Source organism: Gopherus evgoodei, chromosome 12, assembly GCF_007399415.2.
Source record: "Gopherus evgoodei ecotype Sinaloan lineage chromosome 12, rGopEvg1_v1.p, whole genome shotgun sequence".
Taxonomy (NCBI): Eukaryota; Metazoa; Chordata; order Testudines; family Testudinidae; genus Gopherus; species Gopherus evgoodei.
This window is the reverse complement of record NC_044333.1, coordinates 29361355-29386501: the sequence shown is the minus strand read 5'-3', so window position 1 is coordinate 29386501 and position 25147 is coordinate 29361355. Positions and strand designations below refer to the sequence as shown.

The 25147-nt window shown below is 40.4% G+C and overlaps 1 protein-coding gene across 1 annotated transcript in view; it reads right to left on the bottom strand.

Annotated features, from left to right (window-relative positions):
* The window catches only part of CDH8 (cadherin 8), a 211417-nt gene that overhangs the window by 41290 nt on the left and 144980 nt on the right, over positions 1–25147 (bottom strand). The window contains 1 exon segment of the mRNA XM_030581829.1: positions 1875–1996. Coding sequence (XP_030437689.1) covers positions 1875–1996 — 122 coding nt within the window.

Sequence of the window (25147 nt, the reverse complement as noted above, 5' to 3'; positions counted from 1 at the left end):
TTCATAGTATTCTCTGTCTCTTCTCTTACTAATGTTTGTGGTACTCTGATACTATGGTGGTTAGGGCAGTATAGAGCTGGTTACATTTTTTAATAACATTTTAAAGTGTTCATGAAAAAAAATGTAAGTGATTTTGTCAGTGTTGTTACTGGTTTTCCACCACCTGTTTGAGTTTTTTAATTTAAAATTTTGGAAAAAAAGAAATTGTGATTTTTTTTTCACCCAACTCCAATGTGGTACAAATGCTGAGATAGATGGATACTAAAACCAATTCAGAATATATCTTTCTCATTTCAAGCTACATCTAGTACATGCTCACATTCTGAGAACAGTCACTGAGCCTTAGATAAGGATGTAATCATTAGCATAATACAATATTGGAAACAGAAATTATGGGGATCTAAAATTCACTCTGAAATTTGGGAGTATAAATATCAATATATTCTCTGGAAAGAAAATACCCTCTAAAAAGAGACATTACAATAATCTTATCTTCAATGGTTATAAAGAATGTTTACTACTCAAATTATGCATTTGTGACAATAAGGGAAAAAAGCAGCTGGAAGGTCAAAACATTGATCTTTTACAACAATCAAATCTTGGCACAAAAAGGTTCTCAAACTACTACTAAAATAAAACAATTTCTGATTCTATTGTCAGGTAAGATGTTTTGGCAAATAATGAGTTTAATGCCTAACACCCACATGAGGCACAAGAATAGTTGGATTAACAACTCTAGTGTCATGCTGTCAGCTGCTGTTTATTTAAAATTAAAATGTCACTACCCAGAATAAATTATGTAGTTGAAAAACAGTGGATTTCTATAACACAGTACTTCACAAGCTGGACAAAAATGATTATATTTCATCCGCTCTGTATCACTTTATGTAAGGTTATGTCATACTGAAATTGCATGTGATGTTCTCACCCTTAATTCTTTATACTTCTGTCTAATAATGGACACATTTTACAATGCTTGGAGGTTTGATTTACTTTGAAGGAGACCTTAAAAGTTAGAATTCACTTCTTAAACATAATCAAATTTATCTGACCTTTTTGAAGTCTCTTATCTCTTCCTGGCGTGCATCCTTCTTCTTTCCTCAATACATATTCATTTCACCAAAATCACAAGATGCACGCCACCAAGTGTCTCTGAGACTACATTCCTGAACCAAAACTTCCAAAACTCTATCCATACACATTGTTAAGGTCCATGCTTTTGGTCCCAGTTGTGACACACGCTTTGATGTTTTATTATATATTCAGAGGTTTCTCCTTCCTCCCCATAATAAACTGCTTCCAGACACAAGTGAAACCTGAGAACTCTAGAGCAACAGAAGAAAACAACTTGCCCAGAAAAGACTGCCAAACTACATGAGATGGATATTTATCATAGCTGAGAATCAGGAAGAGGGAAGGTCTTCTTAAATGACCTCTTTTTATCTAACATACTGTTTGAGTTAGACCCACCATAGTTTGGCATTTGAACAGAGATTCAGTCAGGTTCATAATTTTCTTCTAATCAAGGACAGGATCTTGTTAGGTGCTGTTGATCTCCCTGAACCCCTTCTGAAGTCAGTGGGAGTTTAAGAAACTCAGCACCTTACAGGATCAGGCCCAGAGTTACTTATCTTTATTTCAAACCTCATCATTTTGATTATAAATAAAGTAATTAGGTTTCTCCTAAACGGTGACTAATAATAGCGCATACATCTGCAAAGGCAAATATTTTGAGATAAAGGGTGTATTAGCTCAACATCACATTCCAGACAAAATCTAAGTAATTTGGAGATACGATACAACTCACATTTGCTGACAGATTACTGGGAGAATTTACAAAAATTACACAGCATCAACAACATGGAGATATTTACTTGTCCAGGCTTCCCATTCTCACATAAAAAGGCGTCATGCTCTGATGCAAACTCAGGAGCGTTGTCATTTACATCAAGAACTTTGATAGCCACAGGCACACGGGATACTTGACTGTGGTTCCCTAAGAGAAGAAAACATAACATAAAAGGTAAGAATATTTAATTTGGGATTGATGCAATAAAGGGCCCAAGATATAAACGCTTCCATATAGAAAGTGTACTGTGCCCATTTTCAATCTTTGCTTAATTGGGATGCTTTCTTCGCAATGGATTATATAATTGGAGAAAAAGATAAAGATAAATAGTCAACATTTATTGAAGAGAGGAAAAAGCAAATAAATCCCTACTGCAAACAGCACTTGTTGTTAGACCTTCTCAGCCTAAATTGCTAGATTTTTCTCTGATGAAGTTTGTATTGTTTTATTGATAAAGTCCATTACACCATGGAAAGAGAAGGCTGTAAACAACATAGATTTATTTCTTTGTTTATCTTTGGCAGAGCACAGGGCATTTTACTCTATTAGTTGTTCTGAGTGCACATCTATTATTGCTTCACTGCAAATACGATTAATGTTGAGACCGAATTGGGAGAGAGATGGGTTGCAGGCTTGACGTTGATGATACTGGATATTACTTGAGATTATCAAAGCACTTTGATTCATTTATTGTTGACCAGAAAAGTGGCCTATGAACTCCTTACTTTTCTGAAATAAAGCCCCATCATTTTTAATATTAAACTATTTTGCATAAAGTTCATCAGTGTACATTGCAAAATAACCTTGTTAAGCTCTTCGGAAAGCTGAGCTAAAACAACAATTGGAGTTTTACTTTGACCAAAATTTACAGACAGATTTTATTGTCCTCATTGAATTAGAGTATGTACGTGTGTGTGTGTATTTTTGAGACAATTTTTAACTTAGAATATCTGATCTTATGACTACTTTCTCTAAGTAGCAAATATATGATTTATTTAAAAGAGTGATTGTCAAAATAGTTATTATAATGGTTAGAAAAATACGTTATAAAATATATTAGTATTTCAGTAGCCTAATGCTAGCTTCATAAGCCAGCTATGAAACATAGAATCATGGAAGTGTAGGCCTGGAAGGGACCTTGATAGGTATTCTAGTCCAGTCCCCTGCACTCAAGACGGGACTAAGTATTATCTACACCATCCCTGACAAGTGTTTGTTTAACCTGCTCTTAAAAACCTCCAGTCATGGCGATTCCACAACCTCCCTAGGCAATTTAATCTAGTGCTTAACTACCCAGTGGGAGCCGCGGTGGGCCAAACCTGTGGACGCGGCAGGTAAACAAACCGGCCTGGCCCGCCAGGGTGCTAACCCTGGTGGGCCGCGGGCCTCATGCCAATGGTTGCTGATCCTCGTTTAAGCCCATTGCTTAACAGAGATTAACAAGAATGACTGCCCTACACCTTTAAGCGTGGGGCTGAGAGAGAGGGTGCTGTGGGAGGCTGACTTTAAGCGGGGGGCTGAGAGGGAGGGTGCTGTGGCTGGTTAGTCGAATGTAGGGAACAGTACTTTATGGCTGGTGGCGGAGGGGGAGAGGAAAACTGCCACAAAAGGAGTTAGCATGGTTGCTGACTCATCTTCTGGGAATGTAGGGTTTAAAAGGGGTAGCTCTGCACTTGAAGCCTCTCTGTTTACATGGACCAGACTGAAGCAGGACCCACTCTCCCTCCCTTTTAGGTGGTAAAATATGAGGTTTTTACCTGATGGGGCATTATACTAACGCCCCTTTCTTAGGGGGGCTGGGAAGGAATTTTTCCTTTACCACCAGTTTGGTTTGGGTGCAGTTGGGTTTTTTTTCTCCTTCCCCACAGCTGGTTCAGCAAGGGCTCTGTTCATGCATGGCATGATGGGCAGTACGCTATATGTTGCAACTCATTATTTAAGTGTAGGACAGATTCCAGTGCAGGTACTCCATAGGAAAGATGACTGGATAAATGGCTTGGAAAAGGACTTAAAAAGAGGTGTTACTTAAAGGAATGAATGGGGAGTGGTTGAGGACAGCTATGATTGGTGTGACAGGGAGCCACCCTCCCATTCTTACAGCTCATCTTAACCCTCTTATGGAGGGTTTGCCGCTAAAGAAGAAAGCAGTGTGGTGGAGCTGCCGCCAATCGCGGCTTCCTCTCCCCTCCTCTTGGGGCGGCAAAACCCTGGAGCCAGCCCTGCCCATGTCAAATATCTCCTGTCCTTCTTTCAGCATAGCCAGACAATAATTATTCTCCCTCCTCCTTGTAAAAACCTTTTATGTACTTGAAAACCATTATCCTGCCCCCCCTCAGTCTTCTGTCATCCAAACTAAAGAAACTCCATTTTTTCAGTTTTTCCTCTGAGGTCATATTTTCTTGACCTTTAATAATTTTTTGTTGCTTTCCTCATAGCTTTCTAAATTTCTCTACTTCTTTCCTAAAATGTGTCACCTAGGACTAGATACAATACTCCAGTTGAGGCAATATCAGTACAGAGTGGTGCAGAAGAATTACTTCTCATGTCCTGCTTATAACACTCTTGCTAATACATCCCAGAATGTTGTTGGCATTTTTTGCAAAAGTGTTACGCTGTTGACTCATATTCAACTTGTGATCCACTATGACACTTAGATTCCCTGCCACAATACTGCTTCCTAGGCAGTCATTTCCCATTTTGTAAGAGTACAACTGATTGTTCCTTCTTAAGTGGAGTACTTTGCATTCATCCTATTATTCTATTACCTTATTTTACATCATTTTTCCCAATTAAATATCAACACTCTAAAGACCTACCTACTACATGAGTTCAGTTAAGAGCCTGTCTCAGGCAAAACTAATTATCCAGAATAGAAGTTTTGCCTGAGTAAGTACTGCAGAATCAGTTCCTTTCAGGAAATTGCAGGTTAAAGAACAGGCAGGTTTTCGTGATAATGACAGAACCTTAGTTAGTAACTATATCAGATACCACAATAGCAATATTTTCCTCTTTTCAGCACCAGTCATTCAAGAATGTCTAAGGATGTCAAAAATGCTATTTAATTATCAGAACATCTCTGTGAAGTACAAGTATTATTATACCCATTATAGGACAGGTAAACTGAGCCACAGAGAGTACATCTCCAAAGCGAGCCTCAGTCCCTGGCAGTGAGCCACAGAGCTTGGGTCTACAGATTTGGGCTCATGGGAGTTGGGCTACTGTGCTAAAACTAGACGTGCAGATGTTACAGCTTGGGCTAGAGTTCAGTCTTTGAAGCCCAGGGAGCAGATTCTTGTCCTCTGAATAAGTGTCTCTAAACAAACTCCAGGCAGTCGCTTCCAAACAAATGTCAATAAAACCTTTATACTACACCACAGTACAACCCATTCTAGAAATGCCACATATTTTATGAAGGGGGGGAGTTACTGTACACAAGTTTTATGGAGTTTAAAAAATAAATACTGGGATTATCTTTTATGTCCCTTCACCTGTAACCCATCTGCCTTAGTTACTACGATTCTCAATATACATTGCTCAAAGGGAAGAGAAATTACCCTAATTATATTCACAACATTTCTAAAAATTATCTGAAATAACATAAAAGTGTTTACTTAAAGATTCTAAAGTATGATCTCAGCACACCTTGCAGGGTTAGAAGCAAATGCTTGGTATCCATTGGAAAGCTTGGAACATTCCATTTCCAGCTATATAAGGCATGTGAATTTCCCAGATATCATATATGGTAAACACTTAATGCTTGAAGCTGCTCGGAGTTAGATGGCCTAGGAAAAGTTCTAGGGGAGATTGTCTCTGGACAGGATAAACTTGTTCCATCAAAAGGTGCATGATAAATGCAATGAATCATAAAGTTTCATAACTTATCACATTAATAACAACATTGCATTGATAATATGTACACATTCAAAAAGGTTAATATGCAATTCACAAAGCCAAAACATTTTAAGTACATTTTCTTTATCTTAACTTGATAACACATAAACAATGAATGTGTTGGCTTTTCAGAATTCTTAGCACTAATGTCACATTTAAACACTAAAGATTTGCTTTTATCTAAATTAAAGAAACAATGACAGTTCAAATTTTAAAGATATTTCAGAGAAATGTAATTAATTAAAAAAGCTTCTAAAGAAATTATTCATGTCCCTTCTGACTGTCCCCAAAATGTTTGTCTTTCAAGTGAAAGACAAATATTATATTAAAATATAGTATAATCAGAAACTTGATGAGAATTCATTAAAAAAATTAATTTACTAAACATGACAGAGACCCAACTGGTTTGGAAATCTCCAAATAAGGGATAGCTGCTACTTGTGATTTGGATTTTTCAGACTACAATTAAATAAACTGTCATTTACGAGAAAGAGAGAGAGGTTTACATATTGCTTACATTGATCACCAATTTTTGTCATTATCACTCTGAGCCATACCTCTTTGTTATCACCTCAAACACTGCATTGTCTTTTCACTTATGTACAGTGCTTTCCAGAACAAATAACTATTAAAATAGTGAAAACAAACTAAGAAATACTAAGTAGACACATAGATCTACATTACGATGAATACATTACGAATATAAAATACTTAATACTTTCATATTCCTGTTTTGGCACCTCCAGCATACACCTCTTTCTCTATGGCAAAGCACTTGTATGCAATTAATTAGACTCTCAAGTTCAAACCTATCTGTTAGCTATAGCCCCATATTCTTAGAATCCTCATTCCCTGTTACATATTAGAAAAGCTGTACAGAGTATGATGGAGGCTATTCCTCTGATACAGCTAATGGATTGTTCCAATCAGTTACTCTGGTGCAAAACTATTAAAGGCAATGAGGTTGCACAGGTGTCATAGAACATCACTAAGGTAATGGGATAGAACAGTTTTCACAATAGGCCTAATTTGGCTTCTAAAGGTTTTATTACTGATGATGATGATTATGCACAACAAGAAAACGCCTGGCTTGATTCTCACAACCTAAGAGAGTTTGCAGGACTGTTACTTAAAATAAAAGAAATAAAATAATGACTTTGTAAATTAAATATAATTGATATGGATATCAATTATGTGAACAAGGACTCCCACAATGCCATTTTTAGCAAGTCTATTTTAAGAGCTACACCTTAAAGACCTCATTTTCAGTCCAGGTAAGGGCACACCCACTTGGTCATCTGCAGGCACAATTGCCACAGACATGTAATCACAATAATTGCACTGCACTTGCAAATTAAGTGCATACACATGTCCATGTTGCCTCTATGTAATTACTGAAGTCACCATTGCTGCCTGTGATCTGGAGGCCCTGAACACTTCAGAATTGGCACTGGTGAAAGCAGCTTGACTTCCCACTGTCTAACAAGGTAGACATCAGGAAAGGATGCAACAGTGTAAAGGAGCTAGATGAATCAATTAGTGATAAGTAAACCTGAAAATATGAGAAGGCTCATGTGGGTTCAGATCTGCAAGTTTAAAGGTTTACATGAACCACATGTGTCTGAAAAAAGTTCCACTAGAAATTTAATGAAATGTTACTTTATTTCAGCACTTTCTGGAAGTGAACCTGGAAATAAAGGTCAAACTCAGGCAAACTATCCATTGATTTTAATGGCAAACTTGCTCAAAGAAGGACTAAAAAGGGCTTCAGCATTTAACACAAAGAACAAAGAGATGAGAAAATCAGAATATACCAAATGACCTAATCAAACTTTTCCAAACTTCCAAATATAATCTTTTAGATTTGTTTGAGGATTGTTAGTTCGTTGTTATAGCCAAACAAATTTGCTGACACTTTGAAAAAATTAGATATAACATTTGAATTTAAAGTATTACAGTTCAATTATTGTTGTTGTTGTTGTTTATTAGTATTTATATCTCTGGAGCACATAAGGGCCCTAACCAAAATACAGAGTAGAGAATAGTCCCTGTCCCGAAGAGCATACAATCAACAAGACAAAATGAACAATGAAAAGCAATTTGCTAAAAGTTCAACACTTGGCTCTGAGCATAGTGGGTGGTATCATATGTAATTATTCCCTCTGAAGGACTATAAGCAAAGTTCTTGGCCTTCACTATGCAACTTATGGAGTAGTGCAAAGCCGCTCTAAAGCTGCCATAAAGGGGTAGCCAAGGATTCCCCCACTACTAGAACAGTGGCCTTCATTGAAAGTCCTAATTTAGTGCCTAGAGATGTATACTTTAATATTTCCTTTATCCAAGTCTATTTTTCTTTGTTTAAATAGATTGTGAGAAATTACATTGGTGTTCTTCTTAAATAGCAGTAAGCTGCCTTGTTTTTAACTAAAATCAAGCAATGTCTAAAAACAAAGTAGAGTCCTGGAAAATTACAAGCTTTTTGTCATCCTGTAACTTGGAAATGGCTATTTCATACTTCTCCGGCTCAGTGAAATTTCAAGTATAATAAGATTTTAAATTAGAAATAGGAGAACCAAGAGAAGTTCCAGTTCTAATGGAGAAATCAAAAATATACAAAATCTAAATTACTGATTAATGAATAAAAAAAAAACCCCTCAAAACAAAACAAACACCAAAAACATAGTTTGCTTCACATATCTATTTTTTCAAGCTCACCAAGTTGTATTTCACAGATCATTTTCCTACACCGTATTATGATTGTATCTCATGGGTCTCATAAAATAATCTACACATCTGATAAATTTATTCTGTTTGACTTTACACTCCCCACTCTGTGTATTCCTTTATCTGCAAAACACTGCACCCGACAACAACGCTTTGTCATATAAAACTGACAGAGCCAATCTCGATAAAAATGGATGCAATTAGGAAGCTGAATTTTTATTTAGCTGGTATGTTCCAGCTGTGGAAATACTACATCATAGAGTATGTGTCCATTTGTCTTGAATACTGCATAATGATCCACCTGACACTAACTTTGAACTAATTAAAGTAAGACCTATCAGTCTACAACTTTTCTTTTAAAAATAATGGACCACAATGGATTCTGAATTGGAAAAAAGTCATATTAAGGAGTGGTAATTTTTGAAGGATTAATACAACAAGAAAAGATTCCCTATTTGAAAAGTATGGGGAGATACTGGCATCGAGGAATTACCATAAATCAGTGTAAATCTACCAGCATATAGGGAAAAGTCTGCTAGAACATGTTGTTCAGGAAAAAGAAAATTGGTTCCAAATTAATGTCCAATGGTATTTATGTTCAACACACGTAAAGAGATGTATTATCGTAATACAGATTAGAGAGAGTATGTGGAAAAGAAGAATGCTGAGTACATTTGTTGAGTCTGTCCCTTAAATCATTTGTTGTGGGGAAAAATAAAGGTGATTGAAAGCATTGTCTGCTCCCAATGGGTCCTTTAGTCATTTTCCAGGTGAAGGAGATAAAAAACTCAAAAGCAAACTTATTTTAAATTTTATATTTATAACAACACATTGACATGGTGCTAATATTTTTTAACTGTGGACTTTTTCAAATATTTCCCAGTGATGCTCACTAGATAAAATATTCTCCCTTCTGTTCCTCAGTAGCACATCATATCCCAGATTCTTGCCAAACCCATGTCAACCCTCATAGTGGTACGTCAGGTACAGCATTATTGCCTAACTGATAAGTGATGTGGAGTTGGGCTGGGGAGTAGCCTTGGCTTTTAGTGAAAGCAGTTCCAACACGGTGGATAGGTTATGTTTTAAGGGTTACTTACTTTGTATCTAATATTTTTCTTCACAGGATCCAGCTGCCAGCTCTGCTAGTAAGGTGGTTAAAGGTGTGTCTACATAGGAACTGGAAAGTGTTAATTCCACTTTAATGAGGCATACCTGTGCTAGTACTGTGAGTGAGCAAAAAAAAATAAAGTGCAACTGTGGCAGTGCAAGCAACAGGATGGGCTAGCCACCCCAAGTACAGTATCTATGGTTTGGACAGATTCATATTCAGCACAGGTACACTTTCCAACGCTATCGTAGACATACCTAAGACAGGCTGATGTCAGCTAAGCAGTACACAAGACTTGTGAATGGTGATGAAATGGTATCTAATACTTTTCCTTCACTTTATCTTCCTCACACCCGTTCTTTTCACTGCTGATATAAGAAGAATTTGAGAAATTTTAGAGGTGGAAAATGCAAGCTGCTCCAGAAGATTTTAATTAATTAGGGCCATAACCTTCAGACTTGTGTTCAGACAAAAATCTCAGCAACTTCAATTTTTGCTTGAGTTTTGTAAAGCATAACAATTGCTGAATTTGGCCCAGTACTATTATGAAATATGGATTTCTTCAAGTGACATATCTGATATGGAAGTAATCAGCCACCACCTTCCATCTTTCACAGTCCTGACAGAGTTGTAAAACATCCACTCTCCTTTGGATACCAGTCCATCTGGAGATATTTCTGACAGAGTTGGTTTTCTTTCTTTAATTGTGATCTTGCCTGACAGTATAAGTGCTGGATTGAAGTCACTCTGCGATCAACCTGTATGTTCACAAAAAGATGTTATTCTCTGACCTAGGGTCTCAAGCAATCATGTTCTTTTTAATTTCATTCTTCTCATCACTTCATTTTTTCATAGTTTTAGTTACCCAGCTATTTTTAAAAATTATTCCATAACACCAAAACTCAAATTCTATAAGTTATTTCTCAGTGTCTGTTTTAAGTGTCTATGTCTCGCATCCACACAGTGAACACATGTAGTACTTCAGCAATCTAGTGCAGATGTGCAGTTTTAACTTTAGACAACACAGAAGTCTTTGGAAGTTGCTGAATGCATTTTTGTATAAGCTGTATTCTTAGCTCTGCAAAATTCACAGAAATGTAAATACCCTAAAGCTACATGACCAAGCAGATTAATTTTATTGGTGATACTCTGCCCATCCTGTATAGCCCTCTTTCCTGGTGTAACATTAATGGATTATATCTTTCACATACTTTTTATTTTTCCTTTAAGGCCTGATTCAGCTCTCATTTAAGTCAATGGGAGTCTTTCTACTATCTTCAATGGAAGTTTGATTTAGTCTTTACTCTTGATATTGTATTGTCCAATTTAATTTCTTTGAAAATAAAACAGTATTCTCAGCTGATGTAAATCAGCTGCATTAATTTCAATGGATTGTCACTGATTTATACCAGCTCACGATCAGATCCACAATATTTTAAAATTAAACCAGCGTATTCTGTACAGATATACACACACATTCCTCTTGAAGAGATGAGAGTATGAACATCTGAGGGCAGAGTGTAGCTCAGTATTTATATGCAACCTCTTTGCTACTTTTCCTATAATTAAGCTGTATATTCCATTACTTTGCAGTTATTCAGCAACCTAGTAAATAGTTACTGTGTAATTACTTCTGATCCTCCGTGAATTAAGAAATCCATTTTGTTAGTGCCCTTCAAATCTGCTGAGCAGTAATTAGGGGTGTTTGTTTCTCTGCAGAACGCTTGATTGCAAACAGCAAAGTCCCTAGAAACTATTCTTCTGTATATTTCATTTTGATCACAGTGAGTTTCATATTCATTGCGACTCATAACCAAGATATATGTGACACATCAATATGGGTAAACAAATAGATAATTCAAAATAAATTACCAGTATACCTCTTTGGAGAACTGTATTGCAACCTGCTATCTCAGTGTCAAGCTTTTGGAGATCTCTTTAAAAAAGGATCCTGCTTTAGTTGCAACTCCTACTGCACATACTTCAAATAATGTATGGAACAAACATTCTCCCAGCCACACTTCCATCCTGATACCACATTACATACAAATCTGGGAATTATCTGGCAATAACTCATACAATGTAGATCATTTTCCTTCCTAACTCATTCCGACCAATTTGGGGAGGGCTGTTGTCAGTTCCCCACCCCTCCAAACCTGGTTCCACCCCACTGCTGGAATCCCACCTGTCTCCTTGAATGAGGGCTAAGGGCTGACTCTGCTGTGCCAGACATAAGAAACCCCAAACCCATTCACAGGTTCTTTAGGGGATGACTTCCCCTAGGTCCACTTCTGACTCCTGGTTACCAGGAAACCAGGCCACCTTTGGAATGACTATCTGCACTGGACATTGATTACCTGCTAAGTTATGACAGCATGAACTGTACCTCCTTACTTACCCAAACGGTTCCTGGAGCTTCTGTGGGGAAGATGAACTCCAATCCCATTCCCATCCAGCCTCAGTACTGAGGGAGAAATTCCTACCCAGTCCTGAAAACCGCAACTAGAACAATGCTCACGTGAGACCAAAAACCACCAGTCCTACACTAATTCCATGGGTGAGAAACTGGGAGCTGCTGGTCTGGACAGGAGAGAAATCTCCACCAAGCAGGACAGGGCATGCAGGGTGGAAATGGCAAACCTGAACCTCTTCAACCTGCCCTCAGCTCAGGTGATGCCCCCATCTCCCGTTCCCCTAACCCAAAGGAGGAAGGGAACACATCAAGGAGCTATGACCCCTTTCTTTCCACTTGAGCAGAAAAAGCCTCCTGCCATTGAGGTTGTAGGTATTGTATTCTGTTGAGCCTTTCAGTTAACTGGAGTTAGAATCTGTTTACTGCTTCTTAGTAATTTCCATTCAATCCTTGTGGCAGCTGCCACTTGTTAACTCTCCTAATATGTGAAATGGATGTTCCTACGGGTCAGATGGAAGTAAGAGACAGGGAGATATTTCAGGGAATCCAAGGAACAGCTGGGATTTAGGAGACACCTTTGGCTGTGATTTGCATTCTGATATCATTATTATCTGAGCTATCAATAAATCAAAACCCCAGAAGTGGTAATTTTTTTCTTTACACAATGTGTGTTGTAAACTTCATTTGGAACAGACTTGGATGAGAATGCGACCATCACACAGCAACATAAGCACTTTGATGCATTTCTTATATTTTCAGAGGCTATATGCAATATCATAATCATTGTTAGGAAGTAAAGGGTTCTCATTTCTACACATTACCATGAGTTATTTCCAGACAGTAATGTTGGCACCATTATATGACTTGAAACAAACACATAATAAAAGCACTAGCACAAGTCTACTCTATAGGATAAAGAGATTAAGGAGCCAATCTGAGAAACAACAAATCTAGCAGGTAAATTCACAGGGCTTGAGTCACCATTGTGTTGCTCCTGTTTTAGGTTGGAGTAACTCCATGTTAAACAATGGAGCTTCAGTAGTATAAAGTTGGAGTAGCACAGTCAGGAATCAAGCCCACAGTTTAGAGCAATTACAATGTTAATATGGTGATTGTGTATCATGCATATTAAAAATGCAATAAAATATTGACTCATACAAAACTTATTATCAATTATAATTAGCTTTAAAATTGTATAATGAATAGCAGTAATAGTAAATAAATTTTATTGATGACTAGGTGTCTGGGACGCTTTAGATTTTTAATTTAAAAATCATTTCATGAATAACAAAATAAATAACCTAGAAGAAAACTGACACAAAACATTTCAGTAAAACTTTTTACAACATCTAAAATTATTATAAAATAGGTTTCTTGCATTTATTTATTTAATAAGTGGGCAGATTTTAAAATATTCTCAGTACCTGGCAGTTCCATTGTTCTCAACTGTGCATGTTGAGCATTTGGGAAAATCTGCCCCTTTTTCTCTAAACCTGAAGGTACTGTAACTCCTTGCCCACAACTACCTTTGTTAAAACTCACAATATGCTCCTATGAGTAGCTTCATTATTTAAGATGGAAATTTCATTCACAAAAGTGCTCCAGGGAGACTGACTATCATGGTGTTCAATTATAGGTATATCACCACCCTGTTCCATTGCCAAGCTATGGCCTGGAATCAACCATGCACAATTTTCAAAGTACTGGATCACATATTGTCCAGAATAATAAGTGTACTCACATCAAAATAGCCAAGTACTCTGCACTACTGTTCTTGGGGGAAAAAATCCTTCAGAAATTATAAAATTCAAGGTGCAAATGCCCATTTGGCAATTGTCCAGTGTAGGAACCCACTTCACTTCAGTCTCACACTCAATTTGCTAATGCAATAATGAAATATTGTCAGTTTGTACTTTCCTCCATTTCTTTTGTGGCAATTAACAAATCTGTCAAGCACATTCAGTCCTTTAGCTAAAAGACCAGCTTGCATTTGTACTTATTTTAGTCCCTATCATTTCTGAGTCCCATAACACCTTATACGCTATCCCTTTCTCTCAAACAATCTGTCACCTTCATGCCCATTTTTATAGTATAAATTTTGATCAGTGTTGTCAGTCTTCAAAGTCTTTTGGCAAAGTCAGCTTTTTTTTGCAAAATGTAGAACTTTAAGGACTAACAGGGCTCCATAAGCTTCTGAAACCAGAAATGATGGTCTTAGGCAGCTGATCCAATCACTCTCCCCATTAGGTATGGTACCACCTCCTACAAAGTATGCTTCTTGCTTTTTTTCCCTTCAGCTAAGCATTCGTTTTTATCGTTGTCTTGTGATTTTTTCCTTATCAGATAACTGGAAACACAGTTTCCTTGCCCACTTATTCCCTTCTCTTCAGTGCCCCCACCTGCCTGTTTGCATTCCAGTTCTCAAAGTATGGAGCACATCTTACTATTGAGATATCTATTCCATTCTATAGGCTTTTTATACCACACTCCTAACTATACTATGTGAGAATCTTTCTAACAATGTGACTACATATCTGTCAAGTGTCTCTTCTCTCATCTTCTTCACACAGGGAGTGGATTGTTTTCCACTCCCATTAGCATCCATGTGGGCCACTTCCCCTCAGATGAATTCCTGAGGTAAATACATCAATTGCTCACACAGAAAGCAATACAGTCTTTGGAAAGTAAGTAATGCATTTTAGTGCATCTTTTAGTGCAATTTAGTAGACAGAAACAAGGAGAGCCAGGACTGTGTGACCAAACAACGCCTCAAGGACCTCCAGCACTTGTTTTGTGGTCTATAAAGGGTAAGCCTCTAGCCTGTAGTTATGACCAAATAAACAAGAAACCTAGCTTAGTAAATTCAGGTAGAGCAAAAATTATGGGTTATATAATTTCTATCATGCTGATCAGAAAAGAAAGGGTCTGGTGAAAAGGTTAAGCAGTTCTGAGCTCCTGTTTAAACCTCTGATGCTTCTCTTTCCTTTTTAAATTTTACTGAAATTTATTCAGCCCTAAATGAAAGATAATTATATAGTATACCAAAGTAATTCCCTAAAACATTATAATTATTCTTAATAATGTCAACAGTAGTTTTACAATAAAAGATCAAATAAAATTAAGAAATTAAAAGTATTAACAAAAGAATTCATGACTTTAAAATGTAGTTTTCAAGTACATAAAAGGTTGTTACAAGGAGGAGGGAGAAACATTGTTTTTTTTAACCGCTGAGGGTAGAACAAGAAGCAATGGGCTAAAATTTCCACAAAGGCGGGTGTAGTTGGACATTTTGCTAAACCCAGGGTTGTGAGTTCAGTCCTTGAGTGGGCCACTTAGGGATCTGGGGCAAAATCAGTACTTGGTCTTGCTAGTGAAGGCAGGGGGCTGGACTCTATGACCTTTCTGGGTCCTTTCCAGTTCTATGAGATAGGTATATCTCTATATATTTTTAGGAAACAAAATCCTAACTGTGAGAGTGGTTAAGCACTGGAATAAATTGCCTAGGGAGATTGTGGAATCTCCATCATTGGAGATTTTTAAGAGCAGGTTGGACAAACACCTGTGAGGGATGGTCTAGATAATACTTAATTCTGCCTTGAGTTCAGGGGACTAGATTAGATGACCTCTCGAGGTTCCATCCAGTTCTATAATTCTATGTGTTTGCTGAATGCACCAAACATTATTCTTCCTTTTTAACTTGTGTCCCTGCATCTAAAAAGTCCACCTGTAATATAGAATAAAGATAGTTTAGCATAGAATGCACTGTGTGATGATTCATAATTGTATTTATATTCATGGTAAACTATAAAGAGTCTTTTTGGATTTATGCCTTTTGGATTTATGGATTTTTTCCACTAGGTGACAGAAAGGGACAAAATTGCCCCATATATCTTCATTTCTAAAGGATGCAGCAAGTATGAGTAATTGACTTTGTTAGTTACATGTCATAGCTTTGTCTTCAAGCTTCGTATGTTCTATGTCTAGAAAACATTTTTGTGGTCACATCACCATTTTCATTTCAAGATCTCTTCTATTTGCTCATCTAGTGCTTTGACTAATGATCTACCAGAGTTTATACTAGTTGTGGTACACTTTGACAAAAAACATCAAGAATATTAATATGATTGTTTTGATAACTTTATTATAATGCAAAAATGAAGTTACTTAATTTTACACAGAAATGAGTGATAGTGATTTCTACTTTACTGTGTCAGAAAATAATCTTTTTTCAAATAAGCTTGGATCATGAGCTATTTATTTCATATCACTTCCTAGCTAAAAATGAATATTTTACATTCGTAAGCATTGCTAAACAATTTCATTATCAATATTTCGTAACCCAACTAATAAGTTTAATATTAGTTTAAAAAGTAGAGCTGTGAAGAGAAGGAAAATTCATTCACGAAGGATTCTGAATTTTCAAAATTTGTTTTTATTCCAATATGGAACAAACCTCCACAATTTGAATTCTCTCCACAAAAGAATTTCCATCCATCCATCCATCCAGGATTCATTAAAATGTTCAATTTAAATGCTGACTTTTTAAATTTATAATACATAATACAATAAAATCAAAAAGCAAAAAGCAAAGTCATTTAAGAAAAGAACAACAAAATGCATTCTGAAAATATCAAAATATAATGTGTTGACATTTTTAAGAACTATGCTTTACCCTTTTGTCCCCAAAATGAATTTTTGGCAAAATCAACATGATTTTGCAAAGGGTCCCACTAGCAATGGAAATGTGTCTTCTGACAGTAAACAGTTCCACTGAGTTTTTTCCAACCAGCTTTATTTAAAAGTCAGCCCTTGGAATCCTTTCTGCTAGGCTAGGGAAGCTGTATTTAAAGAATGATTGAACAAGGGAGTTGTCATAAACAGATAGCTAAGGGTTAATGTCTCTTTCACCTGAAACACCTGACCAGAGAACCAATCAGGAAACTGGATTTTTTCAACTTTGGGTGGAGGGAAGTGTGTCTCTGAGTCTTTTGTCTGTTTGCCTGCTTCTCTGAGCTTTGGAGAAGTACTTTTTATTTTCTAGTCTTCTGTTTCTAAGTGTAAGGACAAAGAGATCAGATAGTAAGTTCTATGGTTTCTTTTCTTTGGTATTTGCATGAATGTAAGTGCTGGAGTGCTTTAATTTGTATTCTTTTTGAATAAGGCTGTTTATTCAATATTCTTTTAAGCAATTGACCCTGTGTTGTATCATCTTAATACAGAGAGACCATTTGTATTTTTTCTTTCTTTTTTATATAAAGTTTTCTTTTAAGACCTGTTGGAGTTTTTCTTTACTTCAGGGAAATTAAGTCTGTACTCACCAGGGAATTGGTGGGAGGAAGAAATCAAGGGGAGAGCTGTGTGTTGGATTGCTAGCCTGATTTTGCATTTCCTCTGGGTGAAGAGGAAAGTGCTTTTGTTCCAGGATTGGGAACGGAGAGGGGGACTCACTCTGCGTAGTTTCACAGAGCTTGTGTCTGTGTATCTCTCCAGGAGCACCTGGAGGGGGAAGGGAATCAGGATTATTTCCCTTTGTTGTGAGACTCAAGGGATTTGGGTCTTGTGGTCCCCAGGGAAGGTTTTTCAGGGGGACCAGAGTGCCCCAAAACACTCTAATTTTTTGGGTGGTGGCAGCAGTACCAGGTCCAAGCTGGTAACTAAGCTTGGAGGTTTTCATGCTAACCCCCAAATTTTGGACGCTAAGGTCCAGAATCTGGGAATAAGGTTATGTCATGAGTGGCAGCGGCGGGATATAGACAGAATCCAGAAGCCAGTAGGAATATTATATTTTTCTTTTCTCTGCTAAGGGCTTTTTAGCAGAGAGAAACAGTTTGGTTTTAAAAGGGAACCAGAGAGAATTTTTTTTTTCTGCTCTCTCTAGCAGTTTGTGGTTTGCATGTTAAGCGAAAAGACTGTTTAGGGTCTTTTGTCATGCAATAGCCCTCCCATTAGGAGGCAAAATACCAGCACTTATATGCATGCAGATAAAGTGGTTTTTCTGGTTTCCCTTAATTGAACATTAGCTAGAGAGAGAAAAGGGAAAGGCACTGTTGCTAGGCAGACTTCAGGAGGCAACAGAGAACCTGCAGTTCAGAAGATAAACACCGGAGGGCACCCCAACACAAGAAAACAGGAACCATGACTTCTAAGGCAAAAAGAAACGCCGAAGAACACATCAAAGAAGCTGAACACAGGCGACAACTGGAAATGAAACAAAAAGAGATGGAGATAAAAGAAAAGGAAGAAAGCATCAAACAGGCAGCCCAAGAGGCAGCACACAAAAGAAAACTAGAAGAAGATGAGGCAGCCCACAGAAGACAGATAGAACTCCAGAGGGAAGCCCACCAACAGGCCATGGAATTAGAAAAGGCTAAGCAACAGACTCCAGCCAATCCTAACAACCCATCGCCCATTATTGCTCCACAGCACAGGAAATTTCCCACCTACAAGGCAGGTGATGACACCGAGGCCTTCTTGGAAAATTTTGAAAGAGCCTGTCTTGGGTACAGCATCCCCGAAGACCAGTACATGGTAGAATTAAGGCCACACCTCAGTGGACCTTTAGCAGAGGTGGCAGCTGAAATGCCCAAGCCGCAAATGAATGACTATAAACTTTTTCAAACCAAGGCCAGATACAGGATGGGGATAACCCCAGATCATGCCCGTCGGCGCTTCAGAACCCAAAAATGGAAACCAGAGGTGTCATTTCCCAAACACGCCTACTACATTGCAAAAACTATGAGGCCTGGTTAACAGGAAACAACATTCAAACCTTGGAAGAAGTGAACCTCCTCATACAAATGGAGCAGTTCTTGGATGGTGTTCCTGAAGACATCACACGGTACATACAAGATAGAAATCCCAAAACTATCGCTGAGGCGGGGGAGATTGGAGCCAAATGGATGGAACTGGCAGAAAGCAAAAAAGCTACTGTCAAGGGGAACGATTACCCCAGGGGGCACACAGACCATAAACCCTACAACCGAGGACAGCCAAAGACCCTCCATACCACCCAAGTAAAGCCACAGATACCCTACTCTTCAACCTCACCAGTCTCCAGTAACTCACCTCGGCCCAGTGAACCATCAGATGGAAGATGCTTTAAGTGTAATGAACCGGGACATATCAAGGCCAACTGTCCCAAGAACACCATGCGAGTGCAATTCATTACACCACCATCACACCAAAGATCCCCAGGCCCGGATGCCTCTCAAATACCCTTGGAGCGAAGGGAAAATTTGAGAGTGGGCGGAAAGAAGGTTACTGCGTGGAGAGACACGGGGGCACAAGTGTCAGCTATCCACCAATCCTTCGTTGACCCCAAATTCATCAACCCAAAGGCCAAAGTTACAATTTACCCCTTCATGTCACAAGCTGTAGACTTGCCTACAGCTCAACTGCCTGTCCAGTACAAAGGCTGGTCAGGAATGTGGACTTTTGCAGTCTATGACAATTATCCTATCCCCATGCTACTGGGGGAAGACTTGGCCAACCAGGTGAGGCGGGCCAAGAGAGTGGGAATGGTTACCCGTAGCCAAACCAGGCAAGCTTCCAGACCCATTCCTGTTCCTGAGCCATCCACAGAAGCCCCGTCTGTGTTACCAGACCCAGACAGAGGTAGTGGACCCGGATTCCATGCCTACCACTGAAACAGCCACAGCATCTCCAGTCCCAGGCCCGGAACTGGAACAGCAACCAGCACCAGCAAGTGCAACCACATCTTCAAACTCAACGCCAGAGGGCGCCAGCGAGCCAGAACTGGCAGAAGCACACGACAGCCATACCCAAAAGGCTCAGCCAGAGCCTGAAATACCCTCAGGTGCACCAGCGGAGAGCGGTTCACCAGCAACGGAACCAACCCCATCACCTACATCGCTTCCAGAGGGACCAAGCCCAAGTCCACAGTCTGAGGAAGAACTGGTGACCCCAGCCTCAAGGGAACAGTTCCAGGCTGAGCAGGAAGCAGATGACAGCCTTCAGAAAGCGTGGGCGGCGGCACGGAGCACCCCACCGCCTCTCAGCTCTTCTAATCGATCCCGGTTTGTTATAGACCAAGGACTTTTATACAAGGAAATTCTTTCTGGTGGACACCGGGAAGAATGGCAGCCGCACAAACAGTTGGTGGTCCCAACTAAGTACCGGGAGAAGCTCTTAAGCTTAGCCCATGATCATCCCAGTGGCCATGCTGGGGTGAACAGAACCAAGGACCGGTTGGGGAAGTCCTTCCACTGGGAGGGGATGGGCAAGGATGTTGCCAAGTATGTCCGGTCTTGTGAGGTATGCCAAAGAGTAGGTAAGCCTCAAGACCAGGTCAAGGCCCCTCTCCAGCCACTCCCCATAATTGAGGTCCCATTTCAGCGAGTAGCTGTGGATATTCTGGGCCCTTTCCCAAAAAAGACGCCCAGAGGAAAGCAGTACGTACTGACTTTAGTGGACTTTGCTACCCGATGGCCAGAAGCAGTAGCTCTAGGCAACACCAGGGCTAACACTGTGTGCCTGGCCCTAACAGACATCTTTGCCAGGGTAGGTTGGCCCTCTGACATCCTTACAGATTCAGGGTCTAATTTCCTGGCAGGGACCATGGAAAAACTGTGGGAAACTCATGGGGTGAATCACTTGGTTGCCACCCCGTACCACCATCAAACCAATGGCCTGGTGGAAAGGTTCAATGGAACTTTGGGGGCCATGATAAGAAAATTCATCAACGAATTCTCCAATAATTGGGACCTAGTGTTGCAGCAGTTGCTGTTTGCCTACAGGGCTGTACCACATCCCAGTTTAGGGTTTTCACCATTTGAACTTGTGTATGGTCACGAGGTTAAGGGGCCATTACAGTTGGTGAAGCAGCAATGGGAGGGGTTTACGCCTTCTCCAGGAACTAACATTCTGGACTTTGTAAGCAACCTACAAAGCACCCTCCGACACTCTTTAGCCCTTGCTAGAGAGAACCTAAAGGATGCTCAAGAAGAGCAAAAGGCCTGGTATGACAGACATGCCAGAGAACGTTCCTTCAAGGTAGGAGACCAGGTTATGGTCTTGAAGGCGCAACAGGCCCATAAGATGGAAGCATCATGGGAAGGGCCATTCACGGTCCAAGAGCGCCTGGGAGCTGTAAACTACCTCATAGCATTTCCCAATTCCTCACTAAAGCCTAAAGTGTACCATGTTAATTCTCTCAAGCCTTTCTATTCCAGAGACTTACAGGTTTGTCAGTTTACAGTCCAGGGAGATGATGCTGAGTGGCCTGACGGTGTCTACTACGACGGGAAAAAAGACGGTGGCGTGGAAGAGGTGAACCTCTCAACCACCCTGGAACGTCTGCAGCGGCAACAAATCAAGGAGCTGTGCACTAGCTTCGCCCCATTGTTCTCAGCCACCCCAGGACGGACTGAACGGGCATACCACTCCATTGATACAGGTAATGCTCACCCAATCAGAACCCCACCCTACCGGGTGTCTCCTCATGCCCAAGCTGCTATAGAACGGGAGATCCAGAACATGCTACAGATGGGTATAATCCGCTCATCTACCAGTGCATGGGCATCTCCAGTGGTTCTGGTACCCAAACCAGATGGGGAAATACGCTTTTGCGTGGACTACCGTAAGCTAAATGCGGTAACTCGTCCGGACAACTATCCAATGCCACGCACTGATGAGCTATTGGAAAAGTTGGGACGTGCCCAGTTCATCTCTACAATAGACTTAACCAAGGGGTACTGGCAAGTACCGCTAGATGAACCCGCCAAGGAGAGGTCAGCATTCGTCACCCATGCGGGGGTGTATGAATTCAATGTCCTTCCTTTCGGCCTTCGAAATGCGCCCGCCACCTTCCAGAGGCTGGTAGATGGTCTACTAGCTGGACTGGGAGAATTCGCAGTTGCCTACCTCGATGATGTGGCCATTTTTTCAGACTCCTGGCCAGAACACCTACTACACCTGGAAAAGGTCTTTGAGCGCATCAGGCAGGCAGGACTAACTGTTAAGGCCAAAAAGTGTCAAATAGGCCAAAACAGAGTGACTTACCTGGGGCACCAGGTGGGTCGAGGAACCATAAACCCCCTACAGGCCAAGGTGGATGCTATCCAAAAGTGGCCTGTCCCAAGGTCAAAAAAACAGGTCCAATCCTTCTTAGGCTTGGCCGGATACTACAGGCGATTTGTACCACACTACAGCCAAATCGCTGCCCCATTGACCGACCTAACCAAAAAGACCCAGCCAAATGCCGTTAAGTGGACTAATGAGTGTCAAAAAGCCTTTACCCAGCTTAAGGCAACGCTCATGTCTGACCCTGTACTCAGGGCCCCGGACTTTGACAAGCCATTCCTAGTAACCACGGATGCATCTGAGCGTGGTATAGGAGCAGTACTCATGCAGGAAGCAACAGATCACAACTTCCATCCTGTCGTGTTTCTCAGCAAAAAACTGTCTGAGAGGGAAAGTCACTGGTCAGTCAGTGAAAAGGAATGCTATGCCATTGTGTACGCCCTGGAGAAGCTACGCCCATATGTTTGGGGACGGCGGTTCCAACTACAAACTGACCATGCTGCACTAAAGTGGCTTCATACTGCCAAGGGGAACAACAAGAAACTTCTTCGTTGGAGTTTAGCTCTCCAAGATTTTGATTTTGAAATTCAACACATCACAGGAGCTTCTAACAAAGTTGCTGATGCACTCTCCCGTGAGAGTTTCCCAGAATCCAGTAGTTAAAAAGTGTTATTAAAGTGTAAAAGTCTGTTAGTTATATACTTAGTAGTATATGTAAAGGTGCATGTGTTGTATTAATCTGTTTATTTTCAAGTTCTAGAAGGAAATTGCCGCCAGTGAGCTTCCCCTGTCTGCAATTTGGGGGGCGTGTCATAAACAGATAGCTAAGGGTTAATGTCTCTTTCACCTGAAACACCTGACCAGAGAACCAATCAGGAAACTGGATTTTTTCAACTTTGGGTGGAGGGAAGTGTGTCTCTGAGTCTTTTGTCTGTTTGCCTGCTTCTCTGAGCTTTGGAGAAGTACTTTTATTTTCTAGTCTTCTGTTTCTAAGTGTAAGGACAAAGAGATCAGATAGTAAGTTCTATGGTTTCTTTTCTTTGGTATTTGCATGAATGTAAGTGCTGGAGTGCTTTAATTTGTATTCTTTTTGAATAAGGCTGTTTATTCAATATTCTTTTAAGCAATTGACCCTGTGTTGTATCATCTTAATACGAGAGACCATTTGTATTTTTTCTTTCTTTTTATATAAAGTTTTCTTTTAAGACCTGTTGGAGTTTTTCTTTACTTCAGGGAAATTAAGTCTGTACTCACCAGGGAATTGGTGGGAGGAAGAAATCAAGGGGAGAGCTGTGTGTTGGATTGCTAGCCTGATTTTGCATTTCCTCTGGGTGAAGAGGAAAGTGCTTTTGTTCCAGGATTGGGAACGGAGAGGGGGACTCACTCTGCGTAGTTTCACAGAGCTTGTGTCTGTGTATCTCTCCAGGAGCACCTGGAGGGGGGAAGGGAATCAGGATTATTCCCTTTGTTGTGAGACTCAAGGGATTTGGGTCTTGTGGTCCCCAGGGAAGGTTTTTCAGGGGGACCAGAGTGCCCCAAAACACTCTAATTTTTTGGGTGGTGGCAGCAGTACCAGGTCCAAGCTGGTAACTAAGCTTGGAGGTTTTCATGCTAACCCCCAAATTTTGGACGCTAAGGTCCAGAATCTGGGAATAAGGTTATGTCAGGAGTGAATCCAAATCATCTCTCTGTGACTGTACCTAGCAGCAATAGGGGTCATCAGCATTACCACACTAAACCCTTTTCCAGACGTTTATAACTTGGTTGTAAAGATTTGCTCAGGATTAAAAACTAAGCGTTCCCCTACACAGTCCAGCAGTGGTGCTGAATTTTCAGTGGATAACACATGCCATCCTGCCCACTATTGCCAGGCGCTAAGATCTTGAGATCCCTAGGGCTTTGGACTCTTTACATTCTCTGTCACATGTCAGACCCCATCAGAACTAGCAAAGGTAGGCAGGGCCAGATTTACCTTTTCCGTAGAGACTGTCCAGTTTGGCCGATGTACATAGCAGAGGGGCATTGCTGGCATATGATGGCGTATATTACATTGGTGGACATGCAGGTGAATGAACTCTGCTCACATATTTACACCAGCGACATCATCACAGGACCTAACCAAATCAGACACACCATCACCGGTTCATTCACCTGCACGTTCACCAATGTAATATATGCCATCATATGCCAGCAATACCCCTCTGCTATGTACATCGGCCAAACTGGACAGTCTCTACGGAAAAGGATCAATGGACACAAATCAGATATTAGGAATGGCAATATACAAAAACCTGTAGGAGAACACTTCAACCTCCCTGGCCACACTATAGCAGACCTTAAGGTGGCCATCCTGCAGCAAAAAAAACTTCAGGACCAGACTTCAAAGAGAAACTGCTGAGCTTCAGTTCATCTGCAAATTTGACACCATCAGCTCAGGATTAAACAAAGACTGTGAATGGCTTGCCAACCACAGAACCAGTTTCTCCTCCCTTGGTTTTCACACCTCAATTGCTAGAACAGAGCCTCATCCTCCCTGATTGAACTAACCTCATTATCTCTAGCTTGCTTGCTTACCTGCCCCTGGAAATTTCCACTACATGCATCTGACAAGGTGGGTATTCACTCACGAAAGCTCATGCTCCAAAACGTCTGTTAGTCTATAAGGTGCCACAGGATTCTTTGCTGCTCTCCCCGTATTTGTTTCCTTTCTACTTTGGACATGCTCCCCAACTAGCTGGGGTCATTCTCCTGCTGCAAGCCTGACCTTCTTCCTCTTTCCCTGCTCCCCTTGACATTCCTTTCCTACTGGTGACCTCTGTTCCTTGAGGTTCACTCCAGTTTCTTTATCTGCTCTAGCTTAATGGCTCCCAGTCAGGGCCGGCTCTAGCCATTTCGCCGCCCCAAGCATGGCGGCACGCTGCGGAGGGCACTCTACCACTTGTCGGTCCCACAGCTCCAGTAGATCTCCCGCAGGTGTCCCTGCAAAGAGTCCACTGGTCCCGCGGCTCCGGTGGACCACGGGACCACGGGACCACAGGACCAGTGGACTCTCTGCAGGGACGCCTGCGGGAGGTCCACTGGAGCCGCTTGCCGCCCTCCCAGCAACCAGCAGAGCGCC